Source organism: Periplaneta americana, chromosome 13, assembly GCF_040183065.1.
Source record: "Periplaneta americana isolate PAMFEO1 chromosome 13, P.americana_PAMFEO1_priV1, whole genome shotgun sequence".
In the NCBI taxonomy this organism is placed as follows: Eukaryota; Metazoa; Arthropoda; class Insecta; order Blattodea; family Blattidae; genus Periplaneta; species Periplaneta americana.
Window position 1 is genome coordinate 84,401,214 of NC_091129.1, and position 20,899 is coordinate 84,422,112.

General features: G+C 35.4%; 2 protein-coding genes across 6 annotated transcripts in view; one reads left to right on the plus strand and one right to left on the minus strand.

The window, feature by feature from the left end:
- LOC138712054 (neurotrimin-like) overlaps positions 1–20,899 on the minus strand; it is a 236,606-nt gene that overhangs the window by 125,653 nt on the left and 90,054 nt on the right. The window contains exon 3 of the mRNA XM_069843449.1: positions 10,267–10,425. Coding sequence (XP_069699550.1) covers positions 10,267–10,425 — 159 coding nt within the window. The remainder of the gene's footprint in view (positions 1–10,266; positions 10,426–20,899) is intronic.
- LOC138712053 (sodium-coupled monocarboxylate transporter 2-like) overlaps positions 1–20,899 on the plus strand; it is a 156,194-nt gene that overhangs the window by 26,112 nt on the left and 109,183 nt on the right. The window lies entirely within an intron of this gene.

Here is a 20,899-nt window from a genome sequence, read left to right on the forward strand (position 1 = left end):
AATATTAGCTAAGCCGGTATAGTGCTGGAAGTACTTCCAAATGCTCTGAACAGCTCAAGTTCCGAGGTAAAACTCATAGGCCTAGCATTTTGGCTTGAGTAGAAATGATGGAGTTGTCACGTGACAAGTTATTACACAAAACAGGTTTGCCCTTTAAAATAACGGTATTACAAAAATTTACGTTATGTTTACTCAATTTTTCAGGCAGTAATGAAACAATGACAAACCATATAGTATGGTATCATTTACCACATGAAAGTTCTCATTTATAGTTGGGCTACAGAAACAGTACATTGCGACACAAATGTGATAAGTGCGTTATTACGGAATGGAGGAAAAGCTTGAAAAAAACGAGACGAAGTAGAGTTTTTCCTATTTCTGACATTCTGCAGTGAACTTACCATGTGTATTGCAAACTACTTTATAGAGACCGTCATTAAAGTTAAATAAATAAATAGACGGACAGACGGACAGACAGACGGACGGACGGACAGACAGACAGACAGACAGATAACTAAACAAACAAACAAACAAACAAACAAATAAATAAGTAAGTAAATAAATAAATAAAAATAATTAAATAAATAAATAATAAATAAATAAAATGAATGAATGAATGAATGAATGAATGAATGAATGAATGAATGAATGAATGAGTAAGTAGATAGTTAAGTAGGTATATAAGTAGATAAGGAGGTAAGTAGATACATACAAATGGATTTTAGAGAACGTAGAAGTTCATTGCCCTCCTTACATAAGCACGCAATCAGTCTCTATTCTGAGCAAAATTAATCCAGTCCCTATCATCATATCCCACCTCCCTCAAATCCACTTCAATATTATCCTTCCATTTATGTCTGGTCTTTCCTAAGATCTTTTTCCCTCCGGCCTCCCAACTAACACACTATACGCATTTCGCCCATATGTGTTACATGCCCTGTCTATCTCAAACGTCTGGATTTAATGTTCTTAATTATATTAGGTGAAGAAAACAATGCGTGCAGTTCTGCGTTATGTAACTTTATCCATTCTCCTATAACTTCATCCCTCTTAGCCCCAAATATTTTCCTAAGCACCTTAGTCTCGAACGCCCTTAACATTTGTCCCTCTCTCAAAGTGAGAGTTTCACGACCATACAGAACAACCGGTAATATAACTGTTTTATAAATTCTTTCAGTTTTTTGAAAGCATACTAGATGGCAAAAGCTTCTCAATCGAATAATGGCAGGAATTTCCCATATTTATTCCACTCTAGTCTCATTTGAATTGACACAAGTAAATAAATAAATAAATAAATAAATAAATAAATAAATATAGGCAACAAATAAAAAATATTAAATTTTTAGGTAGGCCTATTAAACGAAAATTTTAAAACTTACTTCATATCTTAAGCGATGACTGTAGAGCGGATTTGGATTCAGTTGTTATTATGACATTAGGTACATTTCTTTGTGTGAAAGTAAATGAAGTCTTTAATTTTATCAGTCTGAATTATAATCAATCAATCATGGACGGCATCATGTTCAAAGAATCAGAATCGGAGGAAGTACAATGGTATGAATTAAAAGTAGTAAATTTATAAACTGAAAAAAAAAAAATCAAGAAACTGAAGAGGCATGGAAAATCGGCTGGGCTAATTGACAACTGATGTAGTCATCGGTTTGTTAAGTGATCAATATTCTGAAGTTATTATTGTACGAGAACATTATGTCATGGAAACGTGTAACAAAACTAGCATATCCGTTCAATGGGTATCCTGTGTCCAGGGACATTAAGTAAGATGAAGTGTTACTATTTTAGCGATTCCATTCCTTATTGTAATTAAATCTGGAAAACCATTAACTGCTGTTTCAGTTGTGTACCGTATGTCTTAATCGTGTGAAAGAAGTGGTAAAAGACAGTTTCCTTAAAGTAGATGTGTTCATTTCTTCTTTAAATAAAGTTCTTCTCAAAGCTTCTGGTAGAGTTCATATTTTGAAAGAAATTTATCCTCAAATTGCATTACTATCTAAGCCAATTCTAACTAGCTGGGATACATGGGTGTATGCTGTTGAATATTTTGCCGAACAGATAGAGTGTAAACAATATAAATTGCCAAAATTATGTGAACACTACATATCGGTCTATTGAACAGAATGTGTAGTGAAATTTAAATATTTCTTATATTTAGATTTTTAGTTTACGAAATAAAATATTTTTCAGATTGATAGTAGCCTAATTCACTAATCTTGCGATGTAATTACTGCCTCCAAAGTTTGAACGTTTTTAGGGTATTTTTAGCATGCTGAAATCAAATTCAAAGCCAGAAAGTTCCTATCACGTACCATTTCTTTGTTATTTTAATTTTCTTATAATATATTACCACAATTTATAGCGTAATTATTTAAATTGTAATACTTTAACATATGTAGTTTTAGTATATTAGGATATGAAAACCAAATGTATTCAAAATATTTTTAAGGTGTTTATATTGAAAACGAAGGATATCGAATGTTTCTCTTCAAATAGGGGGTGCAAGCGCATAAGGAAGTTAGGGCGAAATAACGTGCAGCCTTCCCATTATCTTTATTTGTGGGAGATAGAAATGCCAAGCCACTTCTTCCTTGGTGAGACTCGGCTCAACTCAACTCAACTCAACTCAACTCAACTCAACTCAACTCAACTCAACTCAACTCAACTCAACTCAACTCAACTCAACTCAACTCAACTCAACTCGTCTAGTTCCTCTCACATTTCATTGGTCTGTGTTTCATCTGGAAACGAAACGAAATCACTTTGAAGCTTTATTGTGGAGTAGAACGTTGAGAGTTTTTTACTTCCCCGAAAATCTAGGATTTTTTAACGATTCCACAATGATCTGCAGGAGTTCGAAAGGAGGCAACAGAGACGCTGGAGCATCAGTATGCTTGCTGATTATTATTGGATGTTAAAGCGTGAAATACCTGAAGACAAACATAAAAGAAAGAGGACCAGGAGGACTTTCTCAACTAAGAAGCAAGTGGTGTAACTTTTTGCTTGAGACTTTGTGCTAATTTATACATCCAATAGTGAAGTAAACAAGACAAAACAAAGCAAAAACACTCTAGTGACATGTATGAACAACTATACACATAATTTCAGCAAGTTGTGTTTTTCAAATACTGTTTTTGCATTTGAAATAAAAAAGTGAAATGAAGAAGTTTGTGATGAAATTTACGTAATTATACAATACACTTAAAGTGATTTCGCAAACAAACCTGACGTGATAGAAGTAACCGGACTGAAAATTCGGATTCAGCACATCGACATTATATAAAATCACATTATTTACTTTAGGCAACGAACACAAAGTTGAAATTCGCAGGCTAGTGATTTCTTTACATTTCGAATAAACGTCAATGACATTGGGCCCAAGACACAATACACAACAGAGTAACAACGACTGTTTCAGCGTACACATCGGGCGTAATAAATAATGACTGCCTAAAACCTGTTAAGACATGACTTTTCTCACAATTCAAATGCATACGATCACCACAACGTAGACAACGATTCTTTTATTATAGGCCTATACGAATGTTGATATCCTAATTTTCAAACACCTTGTCCTCCTGCATCAGCAATGGAGGAGAATTCACCCGGCCTGGGGACGTATTTCCAGATTGCACACAGTTTTAATCCTTCTACGTGGTTAAAAAGGGAGGGGGTTCTTTAAAGGGATTCCCAACCCGATTCTTTTGGGATTACCTCCGTAAGCCAGTACCTGAAATATCCTCTCACTTAAATTAAAATTCCTGGTAATGGCATACGCCTCGGTTCCCGACTCCACTTCCCTCACAGACGACTCCTGTGGTTTGATACACCAATTCTTACGGTCATATTCCTTTAATTGTATTGTCTTGGCTATGGCTGTGTACATGTTGGATATTACACTATACGAATCTTGTTTCACACAACTAGGCTATTGTACAGTGCCTATGGTTCTCAAATTGTGACAAGTCGCCCTCATAGACTAAATTAAATTTGTAAGCTCGCACATGAAGAACAAAGAATAGAATTATGAGATTCGTATAGGTGTGACGATGCTTATGATAGAATTATGAGATTCATATAGGTGTGACGATGCTTATGATATAATCACAGCTGAAGATAGGTGAACAAATTTAGGGAGCCGTTAACCAATACTGGCTATGTACCGGTGAAACTGGAACAAATTTAGGAATCCGTTAACTAGTACTGGCTGTTTACTAGTTAGTCTCGAAAAAATTTAAGGAGCCGTTAACTAGTACTGGCTGTTTACCAGTCAGTCTCGGAAAGTTTTAGGAAGCCGTTAACTAGTACTGACTGAATGCCAGTGAATCTCAGAAAATTTTAGGGGGCCGTTAACTAGTACTGGCTGTTCTCAAGTCAGTGTCGGAAAGTTTTAGGGAGCCATTAACTAGTATTGGCTGAATACTAGTGAATCTCGCAAACTTTAGGTAGCCGTTAAATAGTACTGGCTGTCTATCAGTGAATCTCGGAAAATTTTAGGGAGCCGTTAACTAGTACTGGCTGTCTACCAGTGAATCTCGGAAAATTTTAGGGGCCCGTTAACTAGTACTGGCTGTCTACCAGTCAACCTCGGAAAATTTTAAGGAGCCGTTAACTAGTACTGTCTGTTCACAAGTCAGTGTCGGAAAGTTTTAGGAAGCCATTATCTAGTACTGGCTGAATCTCAGAAAATTTTATGGAGTCGTTAACTAGTAGTCTACTGACTGTCTACCAGTCAACCTCGGAAAATTTTAGGGCGCCGATAACAATAATTGGCTGTTCACAAGTCAGTGTCGGAAAGTTTTAGGAAGCTGTTAACTAGTACTGGCTGAATACCAGCGAATCTCGGAAAATTTTATGGAGGCGTTAACTAGTAGGCTACTGGTTAAATACCAGTGAATCTCAGAAAATTGTATGGAGTCGTTAACTAGTACTTCTGTCTAACAGTGAATCTCGGACAATTTTAGGAACTCGTAATTTAGTACTAGCTGCCTACTAGTGACCCTCAGAAAATTTTAGGGAGCCGTTAATAGTACTGTCTGTGTACCAGTCGACGTCGGATAGTTTAGGAAGCCGTTAACTAGTACTGGCTGTCTACCAGTGAATATCGGAAAAAATTAGGTAGTCGTTATTAGTATTGCTGTCTAATAGTGAATCTCGGAAAATTTTAGGGAACCTTTAACTAGTACAGGCTCTCTACCGGCCAATCTCGGAAAATTTTAGGGAACCGTTAACTACTATTACCGTCTACATGTGAATTTAGTACCAATTTAGGAAACCGTTAAGTAGTATTAGTGTCTAACAGTAGATTTCGAAAAATTTTGGGAAGTCGTTAACTAGTAGGTATTGATGTCTAACAGCGAATCTCGGAACATTTTAGGGAGCCGTTAACTACTACTAATAAACTGTCATGGCCGGTTTCACCAAGCTTCTTTAAATCAGCACAAACGACTTGTCAACAAATAGATCGTTTAATTTTAACGAGACCTTTAAACGTTGACTGTTTCATCAAGCATCGTTTCTTTAAAATTAGTATGCGTTTACTAACGTGGGGATTTTGTACTTCTATCTTGCATGTTTTATTTCTCATACGACCATGGCTTCGAAATTACAAATTTCATTGGTTACATATGATCATGGCTGACTTTGTTTGGCATGAGGAAATAATCATAGGCAAACGGGTAAGAGACAGTAATTTTAAGAACATCTAAAAGTTCTTAGTTCTTGATATTCTTCCTAAATACAGTATGTTGTCATAACATAATTAAAAACAAAAAGACAGATGTTTCCAAATGTAAATAAGAGGAATACAATTTTGCGGACGATAAGCTTCAGAATTGATGCCACAATTAATTATATCAAAGCATTCTAAGCAGTTGTTCTTAGGCCTAAATTTAGGACGGGAAATCGCCTCTTCCATAAATTGCATACTACTTTTCCACTGTATTTCATGCAGATTTATGTACTCTGTAACAATTTTACCATGCTTATGTGGCAGAATTCAGGACAGCCGTCATTAAATTGAATTTTAAGGGGTATTCATTTTCTCCTAAAAGAAAACCTCTTTGCACCCTTTTCATTAAAAAAGGCATCCTCCTTTGGAATGTTGTGCTAACCATAATATTATCTTAAAGCGAGAAGAATGTGTTGAAGAGGCGTTAAGTGGGTGATTCTTGTCTGTCGTATTCTAACCTATTACAATTTCAATAAACTAACGCTGAGGTAATTCTGCTGGTTTCGGAAGTGAAAATCGTTCAATTTATAAGATATTTTTTGAGGAGATGCAGTTGACGTATATGCAAGACTTAACAAAAACCTAAACTAACCAAACCTCTAATCTGTCACGGAAGGTGTATAAGCAGAGTACGAAGGAAACTACCACAGCGCTAGTTTAGCCACAGTTTTTATATGTGGAGCTTTACATAGGCCTATGAAATTGTTTGAATATTGAATGGGATCTTCTATTGCAGAATCTTTTGGCCATATTACTGCCAGGAGAGATGATTGGAACATGTACACAATCTATCGTTGTCAGTAACGACAGGAAATTTAGCTATAAACCTATTATAAAAATAATGACTGTATTGTGGTCGTAATGTTGATAGTAGGGATACTTTATTTACATATCTAAACAATGCAGCTTTTGACACTCCGTCCATATCACCAATTACTATTTCAAAACTTCCCGTAACATTATCTTAAAGCGAGAAGAATCTGTTGAAGAGGCGTTAAGTGGGTGTTTCCATCTGTCGTATTCTAACCTATATATTCAGTTTCTTCTAGAACCATTCTTACTGCTTATTTCCTTAATGTGTAGCTTTCGTGGAATTCTTTATCACTTAAATCTTCAAAATGATTATTCCGAGAGTTATTACAACATATAAGTTCGCCATTATATTGAAGTACTAACTAAAGAATTTCAGCATCGAATACGTCCGCCATGTTGTTGACTTCTTAACGCATCGTTACTGTTTTAACGCGACGAATAGGTCCTAATAAATTAACGACGAGTTTAAAGATGCGTTAGCAATAATGATGCTTGGTGAAACGCAAAAACTGACTAATGTTTAATTAAATTATTTAACGAGACGTTATAATAATAACGAAGGTTGGTGAAACTGGGTCTCAGTAAATTTTGGAACATTTTGGACAACCGTTAACTAGTAGGCCTATTGGTGGTCTGTCAGTGAATCTCGGAACATTTTAATGCATATTTAACTACTACTGGTGATATGTCAGTGAAACTTGAAAAAATTATGGGGCCATAAACTACTACTGATGATAGGCTATGTCAGTGAATTTTGTAAAATTGAAGACAGTCGTAAACTGGTAGACCTGCTGTTGCTCTGATTGTGAACCTCGGAAATTTATAGTCATTAATTACTACTGGTGGTCTGTGAGTGAATTTTGGAAGTTCATTTTTATTTAGCCTATACAATGTATAAAAGTCAGAGAAGATTAACAGTAAAAATGAGCAATACGCAAAATTTGAAGTAGAAAGGATCTTGCATACTATAAATGAGAAGGAGCCAGTATTGTTTAGGCTATTTTTTATCTTGTACGGTTAAAATAAATAATTAGCTCATTTCACAATTCATTTTCCTGAAGTTAAACTTCTAATACATATCCAAACATAACTAAAATTGTATATAGTATACCTGAACTTTCCATAGGAAGAATGTCCTCTCTGGAGTAAGTGGGAGGTAACTTCGTTCTTGTATCATTTAACGTTAATGTCATATAAAAAGATATTGCTGTTTATGCTTCAGATGTTGAACTCAATACCCGTTTTCACGAATTTAAATACAAATTAATTTGGAAATCATTTCTACAGTTGAATACAGCCTACTTGAGAGTGTCTGCGAGGAAGGCGTGATTCCGAACTTTTAATGATATAAGAACTTCACAACTTTTGTCACCCCCCCTTCCCTGGACAACTTTAAAACGTGGTGCAGCAACGCATTCTTTTATGAGTCTGATTTACCACAGAATTGAATTATGATTGCGGTAAAACTTTTAAACTGTTTCTTTAAACAGTGTTCCCTTTTCGTTACAGCTGTCTGAACAAAATTTTTCATTTAATTAAGCAAGCAGGAGATAAATTCACTTATAGCTTGCAAAGTGTTGAAGACCGTAACACTGAAATACGTAAAAGTGCGGTGTATAATATCAACTTTAAGGTAAACTAACGACTGATGTGTTAATGATCAGCAAATTTGGAGCATGTTAATAAGAGAGAATTATTTAAGGAAGATGGCAAACCTATATTTTTAAACGCTTTAAGCGTGTTTTAACAATTATGTTTCCTTATTAAGCTACAAATCATAGTCTACTAGTGTCTATGGTTTAAATTCATGCATTACTATCCAAGACAAATACGGTACATAAATGAAATCATTTTCTATGAAGCCAAATAAAATGATCAACCATTGTTTTGTGAGTTACACTGAAAACATAATTTCCTAAAATTGAGACATCTGTCTTAGTCTGTAAGTTGCAGATTTAAATAGTTAAACGCAAAATTTTCCCCCCAAAAATATAGGGTACGGATTAAACATACCAGCAAGTATCCAAATCAAATAAAAAATACACTTTCCGCATTTATTAGTGTGACGTCTGAGAATCAGACGCCTTCTCTGTTGAGGTTCATGTCCATATTGCGTTCTAAAACTGCGCTGAACAGCCATAAACCTTTTAACTTGGCAAGGCGCAACACGCTTGCAGTCTTTTCTTGCGCTGTCAACATTTTTACTGAGCTCGACGAAGGAACCAACTACAATATGTCCTTGAACTGGCATTGGATAACATTTTTGGAGATTTCCGTTACGATGTCGTAAACCAGAAATGCGTAATACACATTCAGAAGGTAATTCAAATGAAACCTGGCGATCACTAATAAAGGAAAATATTAAACAATAATACTCGCCACGATTGTTAACACACTGTGACACCAGGTGACGGGTATAGTCTTCATAAATCCCTGTGACAGTGAGGTGAAACAGTGTTTAACAACATTTTGCACCGCTTAGTTCGATGGAAATTTGATTGTTTTTTTACGACGAGGAGATCTGATGTACTTCCATCCCAAGGTAGACCGAAGGGAGCGTGGATCAAAATGATAACTCTCAGAATAGTCAAGCGTAGTGTGATGTATACCCAAGGGACCGCGAAATGTTCTACAATTACTACTTTCTTTTTACATTTACCCTTCTAGATACCTAAAATATCATAATTAAGCAAAACAATCTCGAAAAATGAATCGTGGAATTTGGATTATTGTGCGAAATATGTCAATGACCACGAAATTGCAACTTCTATCTCAAAAACATACGAAATATGCACTGAATTTTATTCTATATTCTTACAAAACATAGAGCTGAGAAATTATCAAATGTCCTTCAAGAGGTAATAAATAAGTAAGAATATTGATCAACTTCGTCAGTTTCTTTCAATGTAAACATAATATTATCATAACAGCCCTTCTAGAGTATCATAATAGCCCTAACAAGTGTAAATGTGTATCATAGTAGTTTTTCTCATTCATACACTAATTATTGCTAGATTGCACAACATTCATAGCTTTTCTTTAGAGAAAAATAAATGACATAATTCTGAGAAAAAAGAACATTTAAAAATTATCATATCTTTATTCATTCAAGACCGAGTATCATATCAAATTTTGTTTAATAAACAAAACTGTTTTTCTTTTAATGCATTTATGAGGCTAATAATTCTTTTTTTTTTAAGCTTTGTTCAATATTGCTCCTTAAGCCTTAGTTTTTCTGAACCGACGCATGCGAGTTGCGAGATGCGAGGCCCGCCTCGCACAAATCCGGACTACACGAGAGATAGTGAGTGGTTTCTATAACTGCAAGGTGCGAGGTCTGCGTACCTCTCAGATATAGAAACCACTCATCTCTCGTATAGTCCGGATTTCTCCTCGCACCTCGCAACTAGCATGCGTCGATTCAGAAAAACCAATGCTTTAAAGAGCAAACACAGCTTTAAACATTTTCAAACTGAGCCTTTGGTACATTTTAAAGTCTGTATCAAATTAGCCCGACTTTTTTACTGTATCATATTAGCCCTACTTAACCCTACTAATAGCATTATGGAAGTCAAACCTACTAATAACATGTTATTCACTAGTGCGTGTTGTGGGGAATGTCAGGAAAAGCAACGGATAACCTGACGCATGGTCGAGTTCTACGAGTGTTGTCTGTGTTTAAGAGATGCAGCAGAATAAAAGTTACCTACTCTCCTGCCCGTTGCCCAGGGGGATGGGCTCGCCCCCTTCGCGTCGCCAGGTGATGTTGGGCTGTGGTGAGCCCGTGGCGGCGCACCGGAGCGTCACGTTGGTGCCCTCCCGCACCACCATGTCCGTGCTGGTCGGGTAGTCTAGGATGTCCGGCGGAACTGAAACGACAAAAATGGGTTACAACATTTGCATCAGCACAAATGAAAGCTTCAAATATTCGCTAAATATTTCAATTCATTGTTATTTATTAATTGCAATCAGGCGACCACTAAAATTCGACCGGCTATGGACTGAAGGTCCCTTTGCGCTATGAAATCTGCAGAATATTTGTCTCTTGATTCGATGCTGCCCCGGTGTATGGGTTCGATTTCTGCTTGTGCTGATTATCTGATTGGGCTCTTCCCGAAGTTTTCCCCCTACTTTTAAGCTTATTTTACCAAATACCATTTCCCTATCACCTATGTTATCGGAACTAAATAGTCTATTAGTTTGTTACAGCTTCGTTAAATAACATAATAATAATAATAATAATAATAATAATAATAATAATAATAATAGAATGTCAGGTTTCTATGGCGAATTTATACTGGAAAATAGCCGTGTTGGATAAATTTTTCTTCTGCTACATTCCTAGGCCATTATTCCACATTTTATCAACAGTAATCTCACTAGAGGTTTTGATTTATCTAGAGAAAATCAAAACTCGAGTGGGATTTAATTGACTATTACACGATTAGAAGAAAGTATATAAAGATTAGAAGTAACGAAGTACTCCAATACAATAAAATATTAACTGACTTACGAAAATACAACTGTCTTCAAATGTATTATTGTACCATCTCAACATTACAAATATTACGCTAGATGCATGCTAGATGGCAGTAGTGTGTTATGATTAGCTGTCTTCGAACATAAAATATACTTTAATGCTCGAAGTTAGCTGTTATCTTGCTATCAGTTGTGCCAACTATGGAATCTTCATTGAACTCTGTAGACGATTACTAGCAATGCCTTCTAGATCTAGATCACGATGGCAGTGTTACTAGTCAAGAAGGCTTTGTTGATCCAGTTTCATTTTTATTAAAACAGTTGCATTCCACTTTAATTATCCGAATCCCAGTAATCAATGTCACTTCACAGATGATTTTCAATAAATCTTAATATTAAACAATCTCTGATACGTGACTATCCATAATATCATATAGCAGAAGCTATAACATAACCTAAATAACATATACAAGTGTTAGAAAAGTTTCAATTAACGACGATGACATTAAAAACGTGAATAATTTTAAAAGGAATAATTATTGAATGTACAATTTTCAAATTTGAATGTTTTAGTGCTTGGTGGTTCAGTTGATGTTATATTGGACGTGTGCGTAAAAGAAGTGGAACTCGTTGATGTAGGCCTACATGGTGTATTCAACTTATTCAGGATTTCCGAATGGTGCTCTTCATTTATTTGTAAATAGGATTTCAGGGAAGTTGCATAGGTATAACCAGTGATCTTTATTAATTCTTGTTCTTGAATGCCAATGCGAGTCATATTTGAAAGTGCTGTGTATCGACTGGAGTGGTTTGTAATTTTCTGTTTTTTTTTTTTTTTTTTTGACGTCCAGACCAATGCAGTTTGAAATGTTGGCAAACAAAGAAAAAAATGCTAGGGTAGTGATAAAAATAAACAAATGCTAGGGACGCGATAAAATTAAACAAATGCTAGAGACGCAATAAAATTATGCGATAAGCAGCCGATTGGTTGAAATACGTCCTTTCGTACCGTTTTATTGGTCAAAAGTAATATGACGTAGTAAAAGTGTAATAGTCAACAGTAATCTCACTAGAGGTTTTGATTTATCTAGAGAAAATCAAAACTCGAGTGGGATTTAATTGACTATTAAATGATTAAAAGAAAGTATATAAAGATTAGAAGAAATAAAGTACCCTAATACAATAAAATATTAATATTGACGTACTGGAATTCTATTTGACTAATGTTAGCTTCACCAAAACCTTTGAACGGAGCCGCCATTTTCAGTTGACTGTCTATGCTGTAAATAAATGACGATCGCAAAGCATATTTTATATTATCGTAAAGAATTTGGAATTTGAAATGTTGGCAAACAAAGAAACAAATGCTAGGGTAGTGATAAAAATAAAAAAAATACTAGGGAAGCGATAAAATTAAACAAATGCTAGGGAAGCAATAAAATTGTGCGATAAGCAGCCATGATTGGTTGAAAGACGTCCTTTCGTACCCTTTTATTGGTCAAACGTAGTATGACGTAGTAAAAGTGTAATAGTCAACTCAAAATAACCACGAACGCAGTTTTGATTCCAGACGCTAAATAGATTATTTCTGTACAATTTGTCGATCCCACAACTTAATATCTTTTGAATTTGACCTTTGGGACACAAAGATAGAAAGAGTACTAAAACAATCCACACAACCTGGAAAGACTGGAAAATATCATCTGAGAAAATTTGTCACCATTTAGTAATAAAAACTGCATGAAGTGATGTGTTACTTCTCAAAGTGGTGGGAAATATGTTTGGAACAAAAAGGTAGAGGGTTTTTTTTTTGAAATATGAATAATTAGGACATAAAACAATAAAAAAGGTCATTTCATATCTTTCTGCTACCTCAAAGAACATGTTACACCAACTCACAATTCCTACTCTCCTTCTTACCTCCTGAATTAATTTTGGGATCAGTGAATATTTTTTCACTTCAGTCCAAATCTGTCAATTATTGCGATGGAATAGTAACGGCGATAAGTATTACGAAGTGAAACAGTCTATTCAGCTGTATTTTTTCCTAATATAACTTAAAGAATTATTATTAATGTTCAACATTTATTCATGAGAAATTAATTTTTTTTTTCTAAATTTAAAAGTAGTCGTTATCAACATTCAGTTACCATGATAGTTTTTTCTGATGGTCGTCGTCGTAGGTGTGTGCTTGTTATGTGATCAGTACCGAATTTATAATGAATGAATGAGTAATGATGATAACGAATGATGACGATGGAGAATTTTTGTGATGTCATAGGGGAACCGGAGTATCTCTGACAAATTCCTTATGTTGCCTGCAACACGAACTTGCTCGACAGAAGTTACAAATTCATCGTATGACTTGTAGCAGACCATAGCGCCATGTCTGGTAGATCAAGAAGGCGTTGCGTCCGTGTGAGAAAGGAATCCGTTCTGCAGACCGCAATCCGTTGTAGTCGATAACCGTGACACCCTCACTGTTCCAGTGACCTCTATTGCACCGTGGCTTGCAGACGAGGGTCCCTCTCTTGCCGATAGTAGCTCCCCACCTAAAAGCGACGCTGTTATTCCCGGCGTGACTCCTCCTCTTTGCTTACGTCTTAGAAAGTGAAGGCTCTATAAAGTCTAGGTAGGTAGTATCGTTCGCCATTTTTGTTCTTTCGTTGCCGAACTACCTGACGAGAAATCTATTTGCCACACCGTTAAACATTATCATGTCGTAGCTCCTATGATAAATCAAAGGCACTGTAATTCAGCAAATAATTGAGCGGCAAATAACGTCCCGTGTGCTTTCTGCGAACGGCTACGAAAGAGCCAAAATGGCGGGCGATTATATTAAGTATTCATCGAGCCTTAGGAAATGTATAACGTCATCATCAGCGAATCACAAGACGCACACGTTTAAATATAGCCGACCTGCAACGTGATTGGTTGCCGGAAATTAGAGCGACGGGACTATGGTATGCACAGGTTCTTCAGTTACCAAGTCTCACTAAGGAAATAATATTCCAGCCCAATAATTCTTACGGGATGTGATATCAAAAAACAGAAATTAGGGCCTAATCTCTCTTTTCCTATGTTTTCTTGTGCTTCTTTCTTTCTTTCTCTCTTTCTCTATTTCTTTCTTTCTTTCTTTCTTTCTTTCTTTCTTTATATCTATTTATCTACTTTTCCTTCTTCGATAATGTTTTCTCTTGGTCTTTCCCATATTCTTCGGCTCTGTCTATTTGTTCTGCTTTCTCATTCATTTCTCTCATAATCCTTTCATATCCATTTCTCCTCTCATAACTTCTAACCTTCTATCTTCCTTTAATTCTTCCTTATATGTTTATTTATTTCTTATTTTAATTTATTCCATTCTCTCTCTCTTTGTTCCACATTTTATATATTCTTCTGGTATTAATCCTTCCATCCCAGCTTGCAGTCCCTTTCTGTATTTCATTTTAATTTTAATTTCATTTATTGTAGTCTATTTCTCAATTTTACATTAGCAATGTGGCTTTGAGATGTGGAAAAAACAAAATAACTATACAAAAACGTATAATACGAATATGTATATAGTAAGCAGATTAATTCAATTTAGAATCAAAATCCATTCATCAGTTGAGTAAAGGGTATGATATAAAGAAATATTATTACGTCTGTTCTGAACATTTTCTCTTGGTATATTAAGAGCTTTAAGATAATTAGACAGTGAAATGAAGATTGTAATACAAATGGAAACCATTTTTTGTAACAACAGGAACTAAAAGAGAATAGATGGAGATATGATTTGTTTTTATATTAAAATGTGGATGTATTTACAAGAAAAAAATCAAGATTTCAAAATATTGGAAGTTTTTAAAATAATGTCTTTTATGCACGGTTGTTGAATTATGCTTAGGGCTTTCTTTTGATAAAGAAAAATATGTTTTCTTTTGATAAACAAGAATATGTTTTGAGATGAGTTGGCCCAGAAATTTAATCCATATTTTAAAATAAAATAAATGTATGTAAAGGATGTTTATATCACCTATAGCAGATAAGGATGTTACATTATTTCATTTTACAGAATTCAAAAGTTCAACGGCTGCTTGTATGAAACATGGCTTCAACTATGGCTTAAAACTTTACAACAAATTAATTTCTCATTACCCTGGTTTAGCTAACATGAGTATGATTAATTTTAAACCGAAAATTAAAGAAATTAGTAACAGAACTTAACGGAGGATTAGACAATTAATTGCTAAAGTTAGTCTTATAATATTATACTTGTGAATATTTGTTATATATATATTTTCAATAGTGATTTTTCTTTATCATATAGGTTTTTGTTTTTGTATTCTGTGTTATTTTATTGCTTATATTAATTTGTTTACTTTGTCTTTTTCTTTCTGTATATCTGAAGTGCATTTTTGAACTCCCTTCCTCGAGCGTTTGCTCATATGGGGGTTAATTCTTTAATTTTTATTCCCGTTTTATGTATGTAATAGTTTTTTAATGTACTTTGTAACGTAGATTAATGGTTGGCAATATTGTGATATGAGTAATATTGTGACAGTTCTTTTTGAGAATTTATTACAATTTTACTGAGCGAGAGGAAGATCGTTTTTTTTTTTGCGTCAACGTATTAAGGAAATGTTCGTGGACAAGTTTAAGCACAAAACACCAGTCCTCTCGCTCAGTAAAATTGTAATAAATTCTCAAAAAGTTCTATCACAATATTACTCGTGTCACAATATTACCAACCTTTACCCTATAAATGAATGAATGAATGAATGAATGAATAAATGAATGAATGAATGAATGAATGAATAAATAAATGAATAAATAAATGAACAAATAAGTAAATAAATAAGTAAATAAGTAAATAAATAAATAAATGAATAAATAAATAAGTAAATAAATAAATGAATAAATAAATAAGTAAACAAGTAAATAAATAAATAAGTAAATAAATGAATAAGTAAGTAAATTAATAAACAAATAAATACATAAATAAATAAACAAACAAATAAATAAACGAATAAATAAATAAACAAATAAATAAATAAACAAACAAATAAGTAAATAAACAAATATATAAATAAGAAATATTTAAATAAATAATAAATAAATAAATAAATACTGAAATTCTGAAATAATGTATAAGAAGCAGAACTCAATTTAGCAGTGATATATCACATATGTGTTTTTCAGTTTATGTAACTAATATTTACTTTTTTTTTTATTAATAGCGAACACTTAACTCTTCGTTATTCACTAATCAGAAGCCAGTTGTGTAGATCAATTTACCGACAGAGTCATTGCCCAGAATGAGCCATAGGAGGCTGGTCTACGCTACACCCGTGATGAGATGACGAAGATTTGTTGGGATGCCACAGGGAAACCGGAGGTCCCGGAGAAAACCCCTGCGTTACATCCTATACATCCTAGATCATATATATATATAAAACAAATAGCTCATCCCTATGTTAAAATCGGTAGTACTTTGAAAAGAACAACCGCCAGGACCGCCATCCGTCCGCCGTAAACGAACACGAGATGGCAGTACAGTCGCTAATGCAATTCAAATGGGAGTTATGACGTGACTCCTTATGTAATAACTAGATGGCAGCATAGTAAACCTGACAAGAGTTGTTACCATCAAAGCCTATAAGGCGGAGCAATCTGGGTATATATGATCTATGGTTACATGGACTACAGGCTTGCCCAACACAATTTATAAATAGGGGAACATCGGGGATCGAACCGGATCCACAGGATTATAAGTCGAGCGCTTTAGTTACTAGACCGCTGTGGCGGCTATATTCAATTCTTACGCAAGAAACTTTATGCTCTTAGACTTATTGCAAATATAAATATTTTATTCCCGCAACAAACCCTCATAACGTGTAACGTGTATTCAGTTACACAACTACAAGAGACTGACCTCCAATGTTTTCTCATAATTAGGCCTAATGTTACGCAAACCCGAGACTTAATCGAGTTGTATTGAGAATTTTGAGTCTTGAGTCACAGTTTGTAGTCTACCTAAAATCGATTCCATAATCACTAGGTAATTTGCCTAGAATTCTGAATAAATGATTACTTTTAAAAGTTTAAATAATGCTAACACGACACAAATTCTCGCTAATTCATTTTAGTAATAGTCGGTTGTTCGAAGGAAGGATAGCTTTCTGCACCCTTCCATCCATAACAAGCTCTCTAGCATGGGAATTTCTATCTTGTGACAAGCTGTCAACAGCAATCATAAACTCTTTTTCTGTTGTACCAGGAGGGGTGTGGTGAATTAGCGGGTAGTTTGACACGCCACAACCCTTGCAAATAAACTCGGTATTGCTTTAGAGGGGTGAGAGGAACAGGGCTCATTTTCAGCGCCCCCTCCCTCCGTATTACTATAACCCTGAGAGCCGGGTAGTAATAACATGCAAATGTATGGAAAGTACCCTCGTATTACCTAACAGACCCGCCCGGACGATTTAACGCCGTCGAGGCTTAGCGAGGGGTGGAAAGGGGTTGGAGTTAATCTCACCCTCCCGTAGAAATCCTCTGCTCTTTACACAACCACTCCAAATTCAACAACAACCCCCGCCAACGCTCTTCTATACTTTAGCTGTTAAGTAGAGTTGAGATGAAGATTAAAAAATCATTCTCTCATTTTCTATAGCGCTAATAAAATCATATAAGTAGGCCTTTGTGCACTCTAGGGATTTATGCGGCCTGACAGAGGCCTTCTTTTCATTCAAGCATTCATGCAATTCAGCGTAAGTCCCATGGTTTACCTATGAAAGGAATAATTTAATAATTAGTCACAGTAGACTTAGCTGTAAAGATCCGCAGGAGATAACGCCATGTGCTTCTCTTGGCCATCAAAGAACTAGTTAGATACTCCTAGTAAAAGCTGAATGTTGAAAATACCACTACAACGTTCCCGACGTGGTGAAGAAATTTTTTGCTACTCGCGGTGGGAAATTATGTTACTTTAGATAAGAGTATAGTACTTTTTGAACAAAAGTTAACCCTTCTAGTCCCATATTTAAAATTTATTTGTTAGGCCTGTTTGTGCTGATCACTATCAAGATTTCCTTTTACGTTCGATAGGTACCCAAAATTTTAATGGGGCGTTTCACCAACTAACTTCTTTCGGGGAGTTCACTATGCCGCTGGCAATAGCTATGTCAAAATAATAGCACTTCGAAATTGACAATATATAAAATATTTTCCATTTTCAATTTAGTACGCAATTTGACAAAACATTTTGGTATGCTGTATTCACATCAATGCAAAAAATGGAAACCACCAGTAACATTTCATTATAAAAATAATTGTGTAACTATCAGATCAATGTAGGATGCAGAAGGAGGTAGTACGTGAATTGCAAACAGATGCCATCGATCTTAACAGGCGGCAGAACATCAATAGGGAGGCAGAGGGACGTTCCTGCCTTCGAGGACTTCGTCAGAACTGGATGCTATAGCTGAATATATAATATGGCACTACACAGGATACTCGGGAGGAAATTAAACTCAGAACAAATATGGGAAATGCCTGTTATTATTCGGTTGAGAAGCTTTTGTCATCTAGTCTGCTGTCAAAAATTCTGAAAGTTAGAATTTATAAAACCGGTTGTTCTATATAGTTGTGAAACTTGGACTCTCACTTTGAGAGAGGAACAGAGATTAAGAGTGTTTGAGAATAAGGTTCTTAGGAAAATATTTGGGGCTAAGAGGGATGAAGTTACAGGAGAATGAAGAAAGTTACACAACGCAGAACTGCATGCATTGTAGGCCTATTCTTCACCTGACATAAATAGAAACATTAAATCCAGACGTTTGAGATGGGCAAGGCTTGTAGCACGTATGGGCAATCCAGAAATGCATATAGAGTGTTAGTTGGGAGGCCGGAAGGAAAAAGACCTTTGGATAGGCCGAGACGTAGATGGGAGGATAATAATAAAATGGATTTGAGGGAGATGGGATATGATGATAGAGAGGGGATTAAGCTTTCACAGGATAGGGACCGATGGCGGGCTTATGTGAGGGCGTCAATGAACTTGCGGGTTCCTTAAAAGCCATTTGTAAGTAAGTAACACAGTGAATCTTGTAATCCCAGGAATGCGGTCCTAAGGACTTCAACAATCATCTCACAATATGAATAGGCTGGACAATAATCCTCAGGCTTAACTGCTAGCTTTCGGGGCGGGCCTCCGAAAAAAAAATACAGCGAAACGAATTCCACATTTCGTAGTAAATAACTATTGTTAGCTACATTGTTTTGTCGGACTTAAAATAATACTTTTAATATTTCCCACGCGTTTCTAACAAAATTATTTAATTAATAGATTAAATGGCGATCTTACTCGTGTTAATTATGTAAGCATGTGCGGCTTACAGCTGTTACGGTGCTACTTGACACCATCCTCAGAGCCTTCTGTGTTTCGGCGTCATTTAAACTTCGCTGCCTGTTGTGTGGGTGCGTTCGTGTGATGAAGAGTTGAGTCAAATAGTGTGTGTGTTCTGAAATTGATCTGTGTGTTGAGAATTTCATTACGGTGTGTTTTAGTGTGTCTGTATATTTCATATTGTTCTAGTGTGTTGAGTTTTTGGTTTTTGGGTTGTATGTGTAGGATTTCCATATCTGTATTTATTTATGTTATTGTATGTGCGGTTAGCATTAGTTATGTGTTCGGCATATTTAAAATTATTTATTTTAAGCGGTAGCTAAATCGGTTGAGATGGGCCAGAATGTTACGATGTTACGGATAATAACACAGACAATGGCAGTATGCTGCTAGAAACTACAGTAAAACCTCGATAAGACGCGCCCGCTTATTACGCTTTCCCTTGTAATACGCTTTTTTTGTCCTGTCCTGCACAGTTCATATAGAACGCCTTTATAAAATACCCCGTTTGTTGCGTTCAACTCCCGCATAATACACTGATTTTGTGAAATATTTTCGATGTAATTTTCAGCAATGTACTGTAACAGTAATGAAACATCTTGGTCATTGAACTCACTGGTGTCATTATCCTGAAGAATATTGGTATTCGACCCTTTACGTGCGTATTTAAACCTTCATACTTCATGCCTCACCCCTTGTTACGCTCTCTTATTCGACTCCTTACGTGTGCGGTTAAAGCCTACATACAGTTACAATACCTCACCCTCTTGCTAACCCTCTCTCTCAAACAGCATTCCTCACTTGGCCGTAATGAAATTCTGGAAATTTTTTCCGGGCAGTTTGTTGTTTTTTAGTGTATTGAAGAGTATGTGGATGTGATTACAATGAGTGTTAAACGAAAAGCGCTTTCTGTGTTGGAAAAAATGGAAATCTTACGAATGTACGATGAGAACAGTACTCTTACTCACAAACAACTCTGTGGTTCGTAAGGAATCCCATCATCGATATTGAGCACGATAATAAAAAATCGCAACTCAATCACTACAGCTGCGATGTCGGGAGGATGTAATCGCAGAAACTGAAGTGTGGTAAACATGAGGACTTGGAGAACACGCACACGGCAAACAACTATAAATCACTTTTTTTTTCGAAAGAATTAAGTACAGTAGATATCGGAAATGTCTTTGACGTACAGTACAGTAATTACATAATGGAGTAATACTGTATTAACTTTCATGAATCACGTATTTCAATAAAGAAAAATGCTAATAGATACTGTATATAAGTCAAAATTAATATACTCGCCTAATACGCGGTCCCGGTTAATAGCCTACGCGGTTTACACGCGGTCCCTTGAACAGCGTCTTATCGGGGTTTTACTGTACCTTATAAAATATGGTTCTTGATATCACTTAAGATTCCAGCTTTAGTTCAATGCGCATTGTGAAGAACCAGTCTTTGGATGAGAATCGCGGTCT